This window comes from Anopheles arabiensis, chromosome 2, assembly GCF_016920715.1.
Source record: "Anopheles arabiensis isolate DONGOLA chromosome 2, AaraD3, whole genome shotgun sequence".
Taxonomy (NCBI): Eukaryota; Metazoa; Arthropoda; class Insecta; order Diptera; family Culicidae; genus Anopheles; species Anopheles arabiensis.
Window position 1 is genome coordinate 65,743,813 of NC_053517.1, and position 21,504 is coordinate 65,765,316.

Below are 21,504 nucleotides of genomic sequence, written 5' to 3' on the forward strand. Positions count from 1 at the left end.
TGTTGATGATGGTTCGGTTGGTTGTATTGGGTGTTGGTGGAGGAAGTTGAGGAGTACAGACTAGAACAGTTCCATGCATCTACTGAAAGCGATAGAGGACGCGATGCGTGAAAGAGGGCCAGTTTCTTGGACATACCTGCGCGTTCCTCCTGGAACTCATCCTCATCAGACGAATCAATTCGATCCTCAACGAGTGACGATTGGCGAGAGAGTGACTATAAGGGGCAAAATATAAGAATGGTTCGTTCGTATTTGTAATTATTTCATTAGCAACAAGTATATTACTTACCGCATTAAGTCTGCGTCTGGGAGGCGATCGTTTATTCCACAGAGCCTCCAGTTGATCAAAGTGCTGGGATTGTGCGAGTGCTGCCTGCTCCGGTCCAAGAGTAGCTTGCGATTCAACATTCTTAGCTTCGGCTAGCTTTGAAATTTCTTCCATGCTGGCGGACACTGAGAACCGTCGTTTGAGACGCTCGTCAACCTGAGCCATCATAACCGAGGATGTGAGGTGAGCATACTTTTTCTGCCATGTGTATGTATCTAACGACACCTCCTTCTTGAGCAGACGACGAGCAGGGCGCTTTGGCCCGGCCGGTCGAAGGTCCTCAACATCTCGTGCCGGAGCCGAATAGGTCGGAAGCTTTATGTAGCTGGCCGGCGAGTTGTGGAGGCAGATGATGGGTAGACAAGAATTATCCACCAGCTGCACGACTATTCGAGAACATTCAAGACTAATATCGAACCGAGTGAACTGCACGTGTAACTGCAGAGAGGTCAATGCTAAACCGCGTTTCGTTTCCCATACGATAAGTGTCTTATCGTCACTTCCGGAGACAGCTGTAGTACCATCAGCCGACACTTTAACGCAAGTCACGGGGCCAAGGTGACCAGCAAGCGTATGTATTTCCTCACCAGTATGAATATCCCATATAATTAGATTCGAGTCCTTTGATCCTGATATCACCTGGCTCTTGTTGGTAACTGACACGGCAACGCAAGTAACTGCATCCGTATGTCCGACTAGAACCTGTGCCAGTTTACCTCCCGTAGCCTGCCACACCTTCAGTGACATGTCCCTTGATCCAGTTATGACGTATAGTGAGTCGGCTGTGATGATAAAGCAGGTAATCTCGTCCGAATGTGACACTGTATACTTCTCATCTTCACGCGTCAAGGACCAGATACGCAGACTAGAGTCTCCGTTAGTGCACACCGCAAACTTCATATTGTTTGTCACGGATAGACACTTGTGCGGACCCTGAACACTTTGCAGAATCATACCTGAGTCGGATATCCATACGTACAACAAACCATCCCGATCGGCAGATATAATACGTCTTGCATCCATCATGAAAGTCACAGAACTGATCGAGGTACAGTGGCCTTTGAAGGTTGCAGTCACTGTACCCAGCCCTAGGCTCCAAACGTTTACAGTTTTGTCCTCTGAGCCAGAGGCGACCAATTCACAGTTTGGTGCAAAACTCACACATGTTACCGTTGCTGAGTGACCCTCCAGTATACTGGTCAGTTCTGGTGAATTCAGCTGCCAAATCTGAACGCACCGACTAGACGCTACAGCTGCCATTGTAGAATCACGCGATACATCGAAACCGATCACTGGACTCGAAGTTGATTGTAAAGCCAACCGGTTTCGATGAAACTTTTTAAGTGTTTTCTTCTTCTTTGGATAGAAATTGACAATGGAATCTTCGTTGCGGAATGAGTAGAACGTGATTTTGTTACCACCTGCCGTAATAAGGTAGTCGTCCTTCTCCATCACATACACCGCTGTAACGGCGCCAGGATTCGGGGGCAGTGAACGAATCACACGGCCCGAATGCATGTCAAAGATCAGTGCTCTTGTGTCCTCACCTCCAACGATCGCTCGCTGACTGTCCATAGCTATACAAAGAGCTCGTACCTATGAAAATTAAAAAAAAAAGCTTTAATAAAACAGTTGGCACCAAAAACACACACTTTTATAGCATTTGCTGCCATTTTTTTAAATGAACGATTTGATGCAAGTCTTTGTTTGAATGAGTGTATCTGTACGGTAAACGTATCTATAGTGGTGGTAGTACAAAAGGTCGTGGTTTTGCACAAAAAAGCACTCCATACGATAATCTGAGAGTAATTAAGTTATGAATGTTCTCTTCAGATCTTAATTAAATTCTCTGGTCTTTTAAAAAGGGTCTTAAAGTTAAATGTGGATATTCCGTTACATAGTGACAGATAAATCCATTATTTTGTGAAATGTGTCAACATTCTCTCAAAATCCTTAGGATTTCATAACGAAACTCATATTTTTGCTAACGTTTTAAATGACAACCTAACAAAGCAATTATTATTGTTTTAACATAACTTTCATGAAATGTTATTGATTTACTAAAATCCATTGCCTTTGACCATATTTTGGCATTTTAATGTGTTTTTTTTTTACAATATTGCCATTATAGGTACACAAAACAGGCCTGTTCCTATAGTGGTTATAGTCATAAAATCAGTAAAAGCAGGCCATTTTAGTTTTTTCTGTATATTTTTAACATGGTGTACTGTTTTCAGAAAAATAAGCAATGGAAATGAGTTTTCTGTAAGTAATTGACCAAAAAAGGCCAAAACTCTCACATCTATCTGAGTAAAAATCATCTTCAAATCAAGCACATCCTTCCGGACGTGGGTAGACTACAGTCGTTATGCAGTACTTTAGTCGATATTTTCATCACTCAAATGTATACATTTTTTACGATTGAATTATGTAAGTTTTTAGGGTATCTTTGTTTACCACCACTATAGGAACACAATACGACGACTATAGAAAACATACCACCATTATAGGTATAACGAAGCAGGCCCAATAATATGTATTTTTTCGTAAATTTGTTGTATTTGATGGTAAAAATGGTTGTGATTGCGAAGATAAAACATATTCCATTTACTCTGTGTTAAAATATGCATAATTTTACCTTGCTGTCACTTTAATTCCATTAAAGCACATCTGTACCCCTACAAATTGCACCTCATTTGGTACATTTACCCTAATAATATAACAATTACTCATTTAATATTTTTGGTTGGCCCTATGGCCACGGCTCAACTATATTCGAAACATTGGTATAATGCATTTAACTGAAGTTATTCATTTGCTTAACGTTGATCAGTTACATTCAGTACAATAATTAAGAATAACCTTTAAAATTACCTACAAAAAATGTCTTAATCTTAAGAAATATTTGAGAAAAAAATACATTATTCATTTAAAATTTAATCAATGTGGCACCAAGGCTTAGCAATTACGAACCACAGAAAAACAGGGCAGTTGCTTTAGCTTTTGCTTTTTGGATTGCTCGCCTCTTTCTACATGATTCTCCCGAATTCAATGCATTCCAAAAATTAAAGCTAATGTTTTGCACAAAAAAAGCTACGAATCAGAGCAACCAACATTATCTGCAAAGCAATCAAACAGGAATCAAACGCATAATCCTCATGAACATGCCATAATCACCCTTACCACATCAGCCACGGAGCTTAGAAAACGCAAGCTGATCCCTTTGGGTTTGTGGTAAACAGTGTGGCTTATGGAATGGTTCATCCTTTCCAGAAGCAATCAGTTGAATAATTCAATCCGTTGCTCATTTCTTACAACATCTAAAGTCCTAACCACACGCTAAGCTCACTTCAACCAACGTCATCCCAGAACAACGACCCTCTCACTCATCATTGTGTTGAGTTGAAACGTGCTGTACGTAACAGCTACCTAGCCGTACATTATGCCTAAGGGTAACAAGCTTTAAGAATGTTATGTAGCAGCTAGAAGCCGCTATCGGTGCAACATGTTTTACATTTTATTATTACCTTTGCCTTTACCTTTATGGTTTGAAAGAAAGTCAGCGTCAATCGTAAAAATCACCAACCAATTATTTTTTACGATAGTGTAAAGCACTTTACTTTTGCCTGAGCAAATATCTTTCTCTACCCATATGTTCACACTTCCCAGTTCTATAAAAGAGAGAAAGCTTTTAAATCCCCAATCCTCCAACACATTTTCTGTTTCGCAGAAAACGCAATCGTGCACTTTAGCATCAGTGAAAAGATACAATATTTGCAATCACATAGCCAAAAGGTACCGCTGAAGCGTCACGGCATTGTGCTCTTTAATATCATTCACGTTGCGGTGGATTTCTTTTCGGTGACTCCATATTGAGTTTCTCTTCCATAAACAAAAAGCTTTTCGTTTGCCTTTCCTGCACACATACAATTAAGGGAATCCTTATGCTCTCGCTCGTTAGAAGTTAATAAATTCAGTGGTAAGTAAGGGCGAAATGGAAAACCCCACGAAACAAAACCAACGAACCGTACACCGCTCATAGATATGTTGCTGCTGCTGTGGGGTTTTCGCTCAGGCCCGGAAAAACATTGCCCTCAGTTCTTGTTTGGCCTGACTGCTTTTGCTTCCCCCTTAAACTGCCTGCCTCCCGCACACACCGTTGTTCAAAGACTGTCTTTCTCACGCCTTTTTGTCAACGCTACGCACCACGAAATAACATTTAAATCCGATTCCGACCTGGCTGCGTACGATGCCTGTTTGCATGATGGCTGGGGATTGCGATTCGTCTTCACGTCCTCTTTCCTGTGAATCCAGCCACTTCCGACAAACAACATTCATCCATCCATCTTCCCGACCTTTTGAGCACGAACCGAAACGATGCTCCCAAAGCACGGATACGCCACTCGTCAATGCGAGAACCATCGATCATCATGGAAAAGTGTCACTGTCTGCCCGCGCTCATGATCTCCTTCCGCTGATGTTTTCCGCTGTATTCTGCCAACCCGTTTTCTTTTCTGGATACAATGGTGCTGATGTGAGGGAAAAAGCGCCACACGTTATTCATAGCTTTTGATGGGATTACGCCACATGAACAGTACCAACATCTTACACCAATGATCATCGCGAGAAGCGCCCTAGCGGTACTAGGGTAGACAATAGAAACACACGGAAGCACAGTGCGGAGGAAGATTTCCGATTATTTTTAGCCGTTCGGCTTGGAATGCCATTGCTGCATTCCACAGGCGGCTCGGAGTGATGCGCTGGCTTGAGATGAGGAATTGATTTCTCATTTATACCGGAACCGGAATAACCGCATCCGACACCGGAATGCCATCGTCATTGAGCTTTCACCCCTCCGATGTGCTTATAATCGTAAATATTTATTAGGTGCACTGAGAAGCGAATGACGTGGCATGTTAGTCTCAACCATTCCAAAGAACGCGGAGTAAAATGTTAATCAAACGCCCTGCAACATGGGAATGCGGTGAAGAAGTATACCATATTTTCGTCCATTGGATACGAACTATTGCGTTAACTCGGTACGCTGAACAAAAAAAAATCGTTTGATTGTAGTACATTATCCGAATCATGCTATAAGATCCTTCACGCGTCGTCGCTTGACGATTGCGAGGTTTACTTTACTTTGTGACTGAATCTTTTTTCCATTTCTGTGTTAGACATAAGTTCTCATCGCCCACGTTGCCATGGAACTGGAATCGTGTAAATATTTGTTCACATGTGTACGAATTCCAAAAGATTTTTTCAGTAAAAGGAAAGAGAGTTCCGATAGCTATGATGAATGATGGTTTTGGCTGGTTTGGCAAGCTTACAACATACTGAAGATGCTGTGCAAAGTATTTATTTAAAGGATTTTAAGGTAATCTTATGGCAGATTCTATTTCAATGATATCTTCTTCATATTTTTAGTTGAATATAGCGAAAAGATTAAAATTCTTTAACAGTTTCCCGCTACTTCTTTGCGAACCGTGCTTAATGTCATGGCACTGTTGCGGCTTGGTCTACCTTTTTAACATTTTGCTTTAGATCACACACTTGAAGAGCGCAAACTTTTCCACGTAGTTTCCGTTTATGGGATTAGTACCATCAGTAAGCTGCTTACCTTCGATTTGTGTCCTTTCAAGGCGTGAAGCTCCGTACCCGTGGTCAGCGAGCGTAGATACAAACCATTGTCGGCGCAATGTGCCAGCAGGAATGTCTATGGAAGTAGGCACAAAAGCAATAAAAATGTAAGGGATGACATCCTTCGGGAAGTTGGCATCGCATAAGCAACCGGTTTGTTTCCGGCAATCGAGACATTCCGTTTGTGTTGTTAACTTACCGAATCGCACGAAATATGCATATTGAGAATGGGCTGCGACATCTGGATGCAGTTGAGTAGTGTAAAGTTTTCCAGAGACCACAGACATACCGTTGCGTCGTGACTGGATGAAACGAGGACTTCACTGGGGTAGCTCATATGCAGTGCTGACACAGGACCACGGTGATGATCAAATTTGGTTACCTAATATTACACCACCCGAATGATCAAAATACTGTTTACAAGCGTTTTTGGACAGAAAAGTAATAAAAACTATTTTCCCCTCATATCTTACCAGTTTTCCTGTTTCCAAAAGTGCAACTATAATACTGGAATCATCACTTCCGCTAATGACGTACTTGTTGTCCAATGCCAAAGTCGCACATAATGCCGGAGCAATGTGTTCACTAGAGTAAATAGGGGAAAACATAAAAAGATGAACATTCATATGGAATTCTCTAAACAAATTATCATGAAAATAAATTATCAAAATGCAAACAAGCTCATAAAAAATTAATGCCGTTTTCCACATGAATTCTTTCTGAAACAAAGCTTTATAAACCGCATGACACAACTGCGAGGGCTCTATTTTCAAACCATTGTCATTGGTGTAATCGAAATTTGAGCTTCGCATAGCATAGCGATGTAAAATTACCATTTCTCTTCTCAGCTATGTTAATTGAAAACTTAATATTCACTTTATTACATATGGCTGGGGTGTAAAAGTATACCATCTGCAGCAGAATACTTAGTTTAGTATTTGCTTGCAGAGAAAATAGAACAAGAGCGATAACAACGGCTTATCAATGCAAATGGAACTTTGGCTTGTGCTGACAGCGAGTAACCGCTCATCCGACATGTCAGCAGATGATGTCGCCGGAATAGAATACAGAGTGTGCTACAAGCACTTTTGGTTTCGGTCAAGGCGAAGGATATTCGTTTTGCGAAATGCTCGCCTGCTCGTAATGAACAGTGTGGGCTCATTCATGGAAGAACTAGATTTTTATTTGCTTTCTCTTGTACTGCCTTTGCCATTCGATATGTTCTTGGCTTGTGAGTTAATCCTTTTGAAACCATTGCCGGCATATGCAAATGGAAGGAAACAGTGTCATCATTTGCAACCCAAATAAACGATAGACGAAATATTGTTCGTCAGATGGTTGATTATTCCACAAGGACACATTTTACATGAGCCTCTTGTGAAGTCTGTAAATTAATACAACTCCCATATTTTAATCACATATTTAATGGATTGGAATCAGATAATAAAACAAATTGATTTTTTTTTACTATCGCGCTCTTTCTAACTCTATCTTTTCAAAACTGAGAGTGAAATTTATATCCTTTGCCACTGTTTTCATCAAATATCGTGCTGATTTGATTTATCGTCGCGCATATTAACATTCTTCTTTACATAATCCGCCCAAAATATGTAATGTAAAGTGATGCTGGATAACTCATCAGAGAACGATTGATCGATTTTCATACCTTAACGAGAAAACAATATCGCTCGGTATCACTTCACGGTTGACGCGTATCGGGTGTAATTCAATCATGCGATACGAAAAGCGATTGTTTTTTTCACACTGTTTTCTCTCTTTTTACTTAAAAAATAAAAACAAAATTTGCGCAACAGTTGGAACACATGGTTTGCCAATAATGCAACTAACGACAAGTAGAGAGGAAAATGGGTGAAAATGATACGCTTTTTGTGGGGGTTTTCTGTGGCGCTTTCAAAGATGGATTAGGCTTACGTTGAAACAAATTTTTATATGTTGCTATGCGTGTAAAATAAGGTGTGCCCGGTTGAAAGAAGTCAAGCCAGGATGATTAAGCATCATGTTAGGAACACATTAATTTCCCGAATTTCATGTGTTCTTGCATGTGTGTTGGTTTCCTTTTCAGATTTCGACATCAACCATCGTAGTGGCTTTAAAGAGCGGCGTCAGGAAGGAAGGTGTGATAAGTTGTGATGCTAATGGTAGAGAAGATACATTGTACGCATGAACGATGGAACGGATGAAAGCTGTGTTTTCATTTGCATATCGACCTCGAAGGAAGTGTACCGTTTTGCTGCCGTAAGCAGCAATGTCTTTCACTTTTTGCTTTGCGTAATGTTTAGGCTTGAGGGTGGGTCCAAACTCCACTACAGGATAAATGTTGTGTGCTACATCTGAAAATCATTATCCTGTTCTACCAACACGTACTTATTGTGTTCTTGTCCGACATGTGGTGCAACTTTTTGACCACAGAGTAAAATATTTCTGCACAGGAACACAAAAAGGTTTGCCACCGAGGCACTATGCAAATGTTTAGCTGACTGCTGATACTATCGAGTTTCAAGAACTTGGTCAGCTGAGCAGCTGACAAAACCTATAAATGAATGTTTAGTACCACTTGGCACGATGCAACCAGTATGAACATGCAAAATTGTAGCATTACCGTAATCTCAACTTCATTGCCAGGGTTTTCATGTCCCAAACGATAACGGATGTGTCCTCGGACGCTGTGACCAGATACTGCGACAGGACTTTCATGTACGTAATCGGACCGCTATGACCTGTTAGAGAGAAAAAAAGAATCAGGATAGAAAGGGAGATAGAAGATATCGAAGAAAGGGAGATGGCGATGGCAGGCGTACGTGATGGTCAACACAAAACTAAACACAGAGCATGTAGGTACAAACCGGACATGATACGAGCCGATCCTGACATAATACGACATTAGTGATTGTGGCCGACAACAATGTGTCATGCATAAGATCGTAACTGCTAGCCTGGTAATACACTTGGTTGGAATGATTGGAAAATAAATCGTGCATGGTAACCAGTCCACTTATGTGCAGATACAACTACGGCATACGAAGCCAGTTTGATAAATTCTGTTGCACCATCATGAGATTGTTTCAGAAAAAGAAATTGAATTAACACAATCCTTAACAAAGGAATGGTAGATGAAACTATGAACAAGGGAATAGTAGATGAAATTGATTTACGATTGGGGTAAATTTAACATTTTAGTATTATTATGTGATTTCAGTAAAAAAAACTTTTTGATGGATATGATTACAACCAACTTAAATTAATTACTTTATTCAACCTAAACGTGTCTTATAATTCAGATGGAGATTTAGAAACAAAAATACATATCTACAATGTAAAGATAACAAAACCTCTAAATTTGAATCTTTCAAATGTTTGTACTTTTTTCCGTTCAATCTAGTAAGCAAAGTATCTTTAGATAAAATAAAACTAAGCACATGATAGTAAATAAAATGAGAGACCGCTAACTGGATGTGTTTTACTGGAGTACTTTTTAACTAGAAGTTCGCTAACTGGAGTGAAAAACACATAAATGTCAAAACATTAGACTTCCGCAATCTTATGAGGAGAAATTCATAGCAAATGTGCCTTTTTGTCACAAATTTAACCTCTCAGTTAGCTGTCACCTACTGCATAAACTTACAAAAACAAATCTTGGTAATACTTAAGTTATTTGATGATGAAATTGTTCAAATTTTTGCATAAAGTTCCCTTTAGTTATATTTGTAATGTTGTTCATCGAGTATCATAAAATTGTGTTCTAGATGTTATAAATTGTAGTCATCTTTATCTTCATCGTGAATTTTAAATCGCAATTCGTCTGTTTAGATCGAAGGACATTTATCAATTACTGGTTTGAGATATCATATAACTCGATTACACTTGGAATTTGGTGCTCATTTGAGATGGATTCAAATCTAGTCTAGTAAGAACGAGAACAGACAGTTTCTCTTCCATGATTTTTTACAGCAATTCTTTAATTTTATATTTGAAAAAATTACTACATAATAAACATACAGATATTAAAAATTGTTAATACAACACTTAATCTAAACACATTAATAAGGGTGAAGATATGCATAAACGCAAGACTTTGTATAATCTCAAAAAGCTATATTTTTACTGTCAAAGTGGAAGTCTTTAAATGTATTCAGAATATAATTAATCCATCCAATTATCAATAAAGAAGTTCGGAAGGGAAAATCTAGAAAAGAAACAAATACAAACAAACCTACAAAGGGCAGATTATCCCATGCAGTTCACTCTACAACTCCATTGACCGGACCAACGAATGAATCTTTGATTAAAATCCTCACGGACATTTTCCTAAGTCCGTTTAAAGGGCAGCAAAAAGTGCTGAGAAACGTAGTTCCATTATGATCTACTTCTACTTTCTTTTATAACTTTCAACAAACACAAACAAAATGATAAGGCAAGGATGAAATATGCATTTTCCCTGTTCTTTAATCTTTATAAGAGGCATAAGAAATCAGCAACGTTTTTCAGTGAGTCAACAAAGACTCTTTTCGCAGTTGATGAAAACATCAAACCGAATGTTTTGTTTACTTTTTTTGTAAATTTTTCGCATTGATATCACATACATTTTCATAGAATGGGCAATCAGTTCAGTAATAGAAAAATTGTTAGGTTTAGAACACTTGAAATCATGACATATTTGATGCAATAGATGCGATAGAAACCCAAAGTTTTAAATATCATAGCTAAATTAATGGATTCAATATGAGCAGAATTAAAAAACCTTTTTTAAATGCCAAAAATGGGAAAGCCAAGATATCATAGCTGTAAACGAATAAAAGCAAACTAACCAAATAATATTACATACCTTTAAATGTATGAACTAAGCTGTTACTCATGATATGCCACAGCTGGGGATCTCCGACTTTTGGTGACAATATCAGGTGTTGTTTGGACGGCGAAACTTCGATGCATCGCACTGGACCTGGTCCAGGAACTGTAATGCAGCGAATTTGACTGGGCAGGGGAACTGGAAGCCAACCAGTCAACGGAACAAGCAATGGCACGGTATAGCCATCACACCATGCTGTTGCTGATTGCACAGTTACGCTTAGTAGGGCTTGCGGTCCCTCGTGTGCTGACACAGATTTTAGCCATGAAATCAACTGTAAATATAATATTCTCAACATGAAGACCGCAGCAAATGTGGCGAGTTTTGTCAAAATTCCAGTTCCGTTCAATGGTTCAATTCTTACCTGGGCCCCCAGCTGCATTGGGTCACGTGTCAGAACATCACTCGACTTCCGAATTGTGTAATACACCAGCTCGATATCCCTGTCTAGGATGTAACATCGGACGTGTTCAATCAGGCAGCGCAGATAACTGATAGACACTGTTTGCACCTGTTTACCAACAAATTGAAAAAATGAATATTCAAAGAGAAAATTAATTAATACCTTCTTTCATTCCGCTCTTTAATGTGCCAAATACTCACGGCAGCCAGTAAGAAGTCAAAGTTGCACACAGCAATTTCCTTCAGCTTTTTCGTGTCCTCAGATTTGATTAGGTGGTGCCAGGCTTCCTCTACATGCCGTATGCTGTACGAAATATCAGGCCCTAGATTTAGCACTTGCGTTACATTGTCGTCTTGTTGTGTTTGCATACCTGTAAAAGGATTAATTTTGGAAGAGATATAAACAATATAATAAAGTAAAAACATTCTGATTGAAAAAAATAATAACATATATTTTTAAATTTAAATTGTGTTGTGCCGAATGATATAAGCAAATAAATTATGACCTATCTTTTTATCAATAGTTAGTTTAACAAATGACATTTAAATAGGGGCAAAGTTTGACTTTCATATATTTATGATATAAGAATTATATACGAGAGCCTTGTGCATTACAAAAAGGCCACCATCTTTATGCATCGTGCGTCAAATAGTCAAGAACATAGAACATAGGTGACAAATAAAAGTGTCTTTTTACACTTTCTATTCACACTATATCAAGAACGAGCTACGATGCGAATTCCTACGCTAAAAACGAAGACATGCTCCATCGTCCTCAATTACGACCCGACATTCAACCGACGGAGACAAACGGAACGTTGCGTGTTTTATTATTTCTGCTCTTCGTCATTAAAAGGGGCACAAATAACAAGAAGTCATGCTGAACCGAGTATTCGGCTGTTGGATACCGTCAGTATCATTGCACGGTCACCGTCTTTTAATGTCAGCTCAATTCAAATTGGCCGCCGGTAGTACGCTGCTTTAGTACGTTTTATGCTGTTCTGTAATTAAGGCGCCGTTGGTCGACTTGTACTTTTCTCTGTTACGTCCTTCACCCTGGTGTTTTTGATTACGTGTAACAGCTCAAAGGAAGCATGCTGTTTGATCCCATTATTCTATCTCGTGCATGATAACATTTAAGCCAGGGATACAATTTGATCCCTTGGGTGTGACATTGAAAATGCTTTGTAATTTGATTTCGTAGCACATGTTACACAAACTTACATTTTCATCATTGGGTTAGATAAAAACCGGGCTTTGTGCTACTGTATACTGCAGACTATGAATTAGTGCCAGAGAAACACAAAAATATAAGGATATATTTTATCCCATAACTGTGACATTTCATTTCGATTAACAACATTAAGGCATAGATTTTTCTACAAAAAAGATTCAACTAAAGTATATTATTCAAATTAGATTAAAATTTTGAAGTTATTCAGCTTGGGGTCATCATTATTCTAATATAATATTCTCTATATAATAGAAGCAAGCACTAAAAAACCATTGGTACGGGCCATTCCCCACAATCCGGTTACAATTCCGAGGCAGAAATAAAAATTCAATTAATATCAATTTACAATTTCACACCTTTAGCAAATCTCGTAACAGGTTGCCGGAACACAATAGGTTCACCTTGCATGCCCAGCATAATGAATGCAAAGCGGCCAAGAAGGGACACATAAATCCTCTTCTAACAATACCATTCAAACCCCTTTAGTTGAAGCCACCCTATTGGTGCAAAGTTCCAGAAGCTTGCTGCGTTGCCCGGCCTAGGGCAAATGTTGCTGAGTACCCGAGATAAAAAGTGTGCCTTTGTGGAAAAGTTTTCTTATGCCATTGTTTCTATGCTATTGTTACTTCAATTGTATGGTTGATAAAACGAAAAAATCTCTACCTTTACCGGGAACTTGCCCAAGTGGGGCAAGTGAGTATAAAGCAACTGTCGAAGTTCTCTCGTCATAATAAAAAAAAATCTGTGGAAGTGTTTTATTGTGCTGGCTATTGATAGTGTACGTATGTTATTCGCTCTTCAACTCTTTTAAAACGCGTGTAGCAGCGAAAAAGATGCAGCTATAATTGATGACGAAGAACTCCGTAATAGTGATGTGAATAACAAATAAATAAAGTACATTAAAAATTTTATTGAGCTACATAGCATGTTATTGATAATTTTTTTATGTTGCTACTTACAAAAACTACAATTAAAATGCAAAAAAGAAAAATTCCAGATATTTTTTTATAAAACTGCACAACTTTAATGAAAATATTGGCTCGAATATGACTATTTAAAAAAATTATAGCTATTGAATAGCTATCGATGTTCAATGGTTGATGGTTATATTTTTGAAGTTAACTGTTGCCGCAATACTCTGCGTTTACTTGTTTCTTATATTCATTGTTTTCATCAGAAAATAAGCACGAAGAAAATTATTTAGACACAACTTCATTCGTCGCCACTCAAGTTGTTCGACACTCAAGATTACACTATGGTTATGACGGCATCACTAAACACGCTGTAGGAAGTTGAAATTAGCGCTATCGATTTTTCATTTAACAATAAAGAGCTCTCGAACGACAACCAATTAGCCATCTAAGCATCCCCTGCAGAGGGTGTACCATACCATTTAAAATCATGCCGCAACAGTAAAGGTACTTGTGTTACACTACCAATACGATGGTGACAGTGGTCTCTCTCTGTCTCTGAAATGGCAGTCAGTAGTGCTGTATTTTTCGTTTCCTTTTCATTTGTAAAACAATGCACTGATGCCATGTCCGGCACAACCTAGTCACTACCCGCATTCAATACCATCATGTACGTCGAGTGGTACTTACTCGATTTTCTGCTGTGCTGTTCGGTCGACATGTCCTCGCTATCGTCACCGTCCGGGGGAAAGAACAGATTCACCAACTCCGAGTGAATGGAACGGGTAATGTCCGGTGTCATGTAGCGAACTCTGGTTATCTCCGCACATATGCTGTGCCGCCAGACGATCAACAGCTTACCGGACATAAGCTTCTCCCTTAGTATGAGTTCTGAAAATGTTAGAAATGGTTCACCAGGTAAGAACACTCCCAAAAAGGAGGACAAAAATTATACGTACTCATTTGATTGCGTATTGTACGGAAGGTGGAAAAGTTGAAGTCTCCTTCATTGCTTTTGATGACCAGATCCGCGTCTTGCGTTGGCATTAGCAGCTCTAGCAACTCCGTCTCGGTTAACCCATACTCCGAGCACGTGATATAGATGGCTAGCCGACTGAAGCCCTTCACGCCAAACTGCTGCTCCATCGCATCGAACAAACCGTTTACAAGTTGTGCGAACGTAGGTAATTCGTCTGGTGGCGCCTCGGTACAGGAAGGTACCACACCCCAGTGTTTAATTTTTGTTTCATTTTGCTCCAACGACAGGTCGAAAAAATAGTCTGCACACTTAAAACGCTCCTTCTGCATTGGTGTCAACCGGAGTGACTCGATCGGCACAGTGGTAGATACGACCAGAAATACGTTCCAAGGGAGACTTATGGGAAGCCAAGACAACGCAGCCACAATATCGCAGTCCAGCGGGTTCAGTCGGTGAAGATCATCGATGAACAGAAAGAGTATCTCGTTGTGCAGGTCTTCGCAGTGCTTTAGCAAATTTTGAAACCAGTTGTTAATATAGAGTGGGTCAAACGATGCATCCTTAGGCAAGTAGCCTTCGGGGATGTTTAAGATGATGGCCAGCTGTTGACAGATGACGCGCAGCAATTCCAAATTGTACGCTGATCGGGGAGTAGCAGAAGCGTATCGTATCACCCGGTGTATTTTGGTATGCTCGAACCATCCTGTCAGTTCGGTGTAGATACGAGACAGTAGAGTACTTTTACCGCTACCGTGTCCACCGTGAATGAAGTATGGCGGATGCCGGCTACCCGAACGGAAGTTCATCTGCACATTTTGTTTTATCCGCTCCGGAACTTTCGACGAGATGTACTTATTTGCACTCAGGTGCTCATTTAAATACATTAAATGTGTTGAGTGCTCGTGGAAAATTTCCTGATGATATATCACAAGGTTCATGCAAAGGAGAACAAAAAACGTTTCAAAACAGTGGCGGCCCGGCAGGAAGAAGCTTAGGAATCTTGTATAAGCTAATATGACCGCGTTAATTGTTAGGCTAAAGAAGTTCGTGATTCAAAAATTACCATTGAAAACTATACCAATCGATATTTTTCAGTTCACTTGTATGGATGATATAATGACTAACACAAATAATTCCTAACCATTCGTAAAATAGTTAAATTGAAAGATGACCCCACAAGAAATTTAATTCAGATATGTACATAAATTGAACCAACTAGATAATCTGCAGACACGACAGCTGCTATAAATTTCCGTTTAAAAATCTGGTTCTATGTCAACGAAATTATGAAACACATGGCAAATTGTATTCATCTATAAGGGTGGAAGAGTTCATGGTTTCAGCACAATATCAACATTGGTAATCAAAATATTTAAGCAAATTACAAAATATTGATTGCAAACTGTAAATATTTGTGATTTACAGTAAATGTATTCAAATGCTACTGTTGTTTCACATGCTAACATGTTTCAGCAAAACATGATAATCGATGACGCTTCACGTCCAAAAGTTTCAAGCAGCGATAGAATTCATGCCATTATTTCCGGATTAGCGAACATATGTACTCAAATGTACTCCTTGCGTAAATATACTGTTTTTTTTTTTTGCTGTACCTTATGTTCTTGCCAACTCACCTGTACAGTTTTCTTACGTCCTTTGCCCCCGTTTGGATCCTTGGCCAAGTCCTGATCGATGGAAGCCTTCATCATTTCGAACATTTTGTTCTTGAAGCTAGTCAAGTACAGATCGTGACACTCGAGCTCGGGGTCGATTCCATTTTCCGCCCAATCAACGCTGTACGTTCGTAAAATCAGTAATGAAAACATCGTTCCAAATGGTAGGTTATGCCATTTGCCATATAATCGGCCGATGGATGAAGAAGGTTGAGGGAAATGAAAGAATAAAACAAACAAACCGGTTACCAAATGAATATTCATGTCTTTTTTCTTACATCTCTTGTTTGGCCGAAATTGTAGAGGAACTCGTCGTACGCATGAGTTTTAGCTGACTCAATGGCTCATATCACTCGAAAAATTCGGGTCGGAATTGAATGAGGGAAAACAGGTGGTATGCGGCCGATACTGATTTCCTATATTCCCTATGATAGGTAGACTTACGTTAATGTTTGGTGGTTGCTGGCAGGTAATGCTTCTCTGAGGTTGGTTTCCAGCTGCTTCACTTCCGTGCTTGTATTCGAACCCAAGTGTCCGTCTTCTTCGAGCTCGGTGGAATCGTTCTCTGGCTGGTTTTTCCAATGGCGGAAAAGTGTCAAAATACGTCCCGACGAACACGCTAAGCGCAGCGGCAAACACAAACGGTAGTGGTACAGCAAACGTTGGAAAAAAGAAGATGGATGAACGGTTAATGGTGTGCAACACAACGGTGCTGATTATCTATTTATTTAGGTCGATTCCGTTCTAGCCGTTACGGTTTCGGAAACAAAAAAAAAGAATCCTGAAATATAGTGAAGGTATAAATGTGCTCCTTCGAGACTATTTTGTGTAGGATAGCTAGAACTGATAGGGAAAGACTATACCGTCGACTGGCAAAGTGGCGAATGTTATCGGGACATGCAATCTGCTCATTAAAGAGTTCTGGAAAGCTGTTCACTTTTTATTCAAACATTAAATGTGGTCGATTTGCTGGATAAGAATCGGGCAAATGATCATTCTAGTAAATACAAATGAATTAAAATAATTAATAAATTTAATGAATACGAAGACATTTATTAAACCTCCCCTTTAATCGTTGGATTCATTTGAAATATGTTATAGTGGAACTGGTTTTTTTTCTCCATAAAAGTATTAAATCATGCATTTATTTCAAGGATTTAAATGTAAATGCCTTTAAGAAAATCGTAATCAATAGCTAGGTGTTTGCCGTTTCTATGTTCTTCCAGTCCGCCATACATATGTGAAATGAAACATAATCAAACGTTAGTGAACGTTTATCGATTGCCGATCGTGAAGACAAAGGGGGTCGCCAGGGCCACCGCTCCACCATCGTTTGCAGTTATCAATTACAGAATCCGGCTGGACAAATCAAGAGCACTGACAATATCTGATCGGCAAACAAAACAAACAATCTCGATAATGAACGCTAAGTGGACACGTTCCGTGCATTGGGAAATGACAACTGATTTCCATTACTCTCTATTAACCTTGTTATGTGATGGGAAAGCTTGATTGAATGATAATCCGCTACAATATGTTCAAGGTGAAATATATATTGGAAGGTCAGCCGGTTTGAATATTCATAAGCCCCGAAGAGTGAACACGAATTAATTTAGTGTTAACTGATTATTCACAAATTCCTCGTGGTTTCATTCAACACGTTTCCATTTAACAGTATAAAATAAATCATGATCTTAAAAAAGGTAAATTTTAACGTTGTACGTTGACACCAGAACACACAGGTACGTTTCTACAGACAGCCATTGCGTCTAACAGATGAGACACGAGGAAAGCAATTGACAGCAAAACTTCCAAAACTCTATTGAACCACTGAATGGTCCCAAAACTCCTTCCTCGCTCGACAAAAACCACAACACAGAACCGTACATCGTTGACATCCCTGCTCGAACAATCCACTTACCTAAACCCTTTTCAATTTCCCGTGCGATAGCTCTGGTTTTCAGTCGTTTCAGATTATCACAGAATTGTTCCCCGTCCAATCCATCTCCGGCTGATGTTTCTTTGGCCTCAGCAGCACGAAGCACTTCGTCTATTTTTCGTTCTAGCAGCTCGCGTAACTGCTGTGCCTCTGTCACCCATTCTGCCCTATCCAGTGTCCTGCAAGCGGAAGTAATAGAAAGAACGCGTGGTATAAAGGTAAGTAGAGCGGACTTGGCTGGAAGATTGAAAAACGGATTACGTCACTATCGATACAAAGATATTGTGATGGCTGGGTGAGGAACTGATGCGCGTCCTCGGGAAGGGAAAATAGGTCTTAAAATGAAGGGACAGTCAATCGAAAACGCTAACTGATTTGATCTGAGGTAATAATTTTGATAAAGTGGTTCCACTTCGCTTTACAGCCACAAACGGGACTCATAATTCAAAAACTCTTACTCTCCACAAAAAATGCCTTGAACTGTGCTGGAGGCAGAATGCCGGGAGCAGCATAATTTCCATGGGAAATTGTTGACGTAGCTTAGCTAATTAAATGTTTCGCATTCTATTGCGATGCGGGCCAGAATGAGGAAGAAAATCGCATCAAAAGCATTAGAAGAACTGGCAGATGGAACAATATCAAGTATCTGACAAGACCAGAAAGGAGCGGTTCCCTTTCAATCACTAAAAGCAGGCAAACGACATTTAGTAAATTTGCTCTTTCCGAGCGAACTTGGCAATGTGCGTCTGTATAGGATAAATTGGTGCTATTGACTTTTCGTAATGAATTTATTCCCTAGGAAAATGGTTTCCTCTTGAAAATACTTGTGTATGCTAGGCGACAAAAGTCTCGCACAAAATATGCGATATTTAATAACTAATTAGATTTTTCAGGAAAGTCTTTATCAATTAAATCACCGTAGAATATATTTACGTGTTGTTTTATGAAATTATTGCTTTATTCATGCGTTAAGAAATCAATTTTCTGCCAGAAGAATAAATGAATGCCTCATTCAAAATATGACTAAGATAAACAATGATGATTGATAACGGTCGCTTTAATATCTCCAGTATCCTTCGATCATTAAAATATAGTCTATCGTTTCCGAAGCCATCGTCCGATTCCAATCAGCAATAAAAATAATCAATTCATCATCCGGCACTTTATGTCTCTTTTCGATACCCGAGGGTGCACAACGACCAAAAATCGAACCATAGGGCTAAGGAAATTGAAATGGCATTCTACCCACCTGTAGTTCGTGGCGAGCCAGTAGCATCCTTCTCCATGCTGGGTGTCTTCTGTCTGATGAATGTTCGTCTTCGGGCTTGTAGTGCTATACCACTTCCGCAAACACTGAACTTCGTCGTCGGTGGATAGCTTAGAAATGGCCGTAAATATGCTGGAGTCGAGTTTTGTTGGCAGTAAAAAATTGCCCAAACGTGACCCCAGCAGTACCTGTTAGTATGGGCGATGTTACGGGAAAATCGAAAACGTTGATGCAGTAGAACAACGATGAAAAACGGAAAAAAGGAAAGAGTAGTGAAACAAACGTTAGTTAAACCGGAAACACCAATCACTCAACGTTGATAATCGGAAACCGAAGCTAACTCATAACTCCTCAAAACAACCCCTCGGGAAGGACAAGAATGGATGCGCTACGGTAGGAATTGATAACCTTACAGCAGGTTTACACCAACCGTTCACAATCCTTCATTTCCTTTTGTATTGTATGGCTGGGTTTTCAATCAATTGATATTGAATTGTTTTATGGTTAAATTGAATTGTTTTGAATAAATCCAGAATAGGGAGGGAAATACTGTTAAATTATTTTCCACATGTGTACTTTTTTTTGGTTATTCAATATCTACGTTGTAAATTTTAATGTGTAAATCTATTACATCAAAAAGGTAAGGTAAGCTTCGTCAATATTACATCGCGTTAAAACGTAGTAAGATATTAATATTTTATACAATATATAATTTTTTGTTTCGAAATGGAAGCAATAGATAAACAACTTAATATTTGCATCCATTATTTAAACTATTTCTGTTCGCTTTATGTTTATTATTTAATTTAACTGTAAAGTAAACAAAATCTCTTTTTATACAAGTTTTATGTTTAATAAAAGTATCTTGTAGGAATGCCAAGATTTATTCTTTGGACAAATCTTGTGATGTGAGAGCCAAGTAAAGTAAACTCTTAAGCGTGGGTTTATCAGATTTGTGCATTGCTAATTTCACAGTGAACATTAATCATTGTTATTATAGCGTATTCATTTGGACTCGCATCCATTTCTTTCAATTTAACAACCTCCAAGCAGGTGCACGATGATGGTGCAGTTTTCTTCCCAGTTTCACTTTGCAAGTTCATCGTTTCAAAGTGAAACGGGCAAGAAATATTGTAATGTACACGGCAGCAAAGCACACGTAAAGCACACTTTGCTGACAAATCAATTAAACCGCTTGGATAAAACATGGTGAAATAACTATCAATCCTCTTTCAATGAAAACATTCAAAATACCAGCACCGTCCATTCGATTTCACCATTAGATTTTGTTAAGCTACGGTGAGACGCTACCTCAACAGAGTAGGCAGCAATCACTGTTATTGATGTAGAAACTTACGATTAGAAATACACTTTTGAGACGCAGTGGCATGTTTCTATTTCCTCCAGGTGATCATCTAGCACGTACGGATCTAGGTCTACTATTGTTAGCCCATCACTACCGGTTCCGAAGTGGATGTCAACTATTTCAATCTACAACCATCGACAAACGATAGTGCAGCGGAAAGGAAGACATGTGCAAATTTGTTATTGGTTGAAGTAGCCGGAATAGTTTAGCAATTCATTCAAAGGCTTTTCATTCACCTCTAGTTGTCGGTCGTCATACAAGGCTTGAAGATCTGGACCAATAATTTCCAGCAGCAGACGACGTTCCTCTTTGAAGTCTGTAACGAATCAGAAGTAAACCAGTTTTGATTGAAATGAAATGAAAACCAGTGCAATCGCCAATGTTGTTCCATTGGTTTCAACTCGATTCAATACGGTGAATAGAGGAATTGTTTTTGATTGGATATCTAAGCATCCAAAAGTATCATTTCATAGTCCTTGCATCTTACAAAAATATGGTTATCAAACTTACCATCTTTTAGACTTGCTATATAAATCTTAATTATCCTAGGAGACGGGAGCTTCGTGTGTTCATTGTGATGTCCTCTTAGAGCGTTAAACACTGCTTCCTCTATCGCTGTCGCCATATTGATAGCATTTGGTTGCTAATCTTTTGACTTTCGGAATCCTCACATAAACTATGCGACAGATTGCTCTAGAGGCAAGAATGATGTTTGCTACTCTTCGGCGATTTCAGTTTCTTCAGCGTTTTATATTTTAGCTTTCAATTATGATTTCTTCGTAATCAACTTTATGAAAATTACATCCACATATTTTCTCCGCATCCTTATTCGGCTTTATCTTACTAACGATGTCCACCGGTTGTGACGGTATTGCTTCTTCTGCTGTCGATGTTCTGC

General features: G+C 39.1%; 1 protein-coding gene across 1 annotated transcript in view; it reads right to left on the minus strand.

The window, feature by feature from the left end:
• Positions 1-21,504, minus strand: part of LOC120893874 — a 38,742-nt gene that overhangs the window by 3,265 nt on the left and 13,973 nt on the right. The window contains 19 exon segments of the mRNA XM_040296039.1: positions 137-215; positions 290-1,924; positions 5,949-6,044; positions 6,168-6,350; positions 6,442-6,553; positions 8,589-8,706; positions 10,812-11,109; positions 11,200-11,346; positions 11,439-11,608; positions 14,073-14,273; positions 14,342-15,275; positions 15,996-16,155; positions 16,479-16,653; positions 17,956-18,152; positions 19,223-19,428; positions 20,598-20,617; positions 20,620-20,731; positions 20,843-20,922; positions 21,117-21,500. Of these exon segments, the coding sequence (XP_040151973.1) occupies positions 137-215; positions 290-1,924; positions 5,949-6,044; positions 6,168-6,350; positions 6,442-6,553; positions 8,589-8,706; positions 10,812-11,109; positions 11,200-11,346; positions 11,439-11,608; positions 14,073-14,273; positions 14,342-15,275; positions 15,996-16,155; positions 16,479-16,653; positions 17,956-18,152; positions 19,223-19,428; positions 20,598-20,617; positions 20,620-20,731; positions 20,843-20,922; positions 21,117-21,231 (5,038 nt within the window). The 5' untranslated portion in view covers positions 21,232-21,500.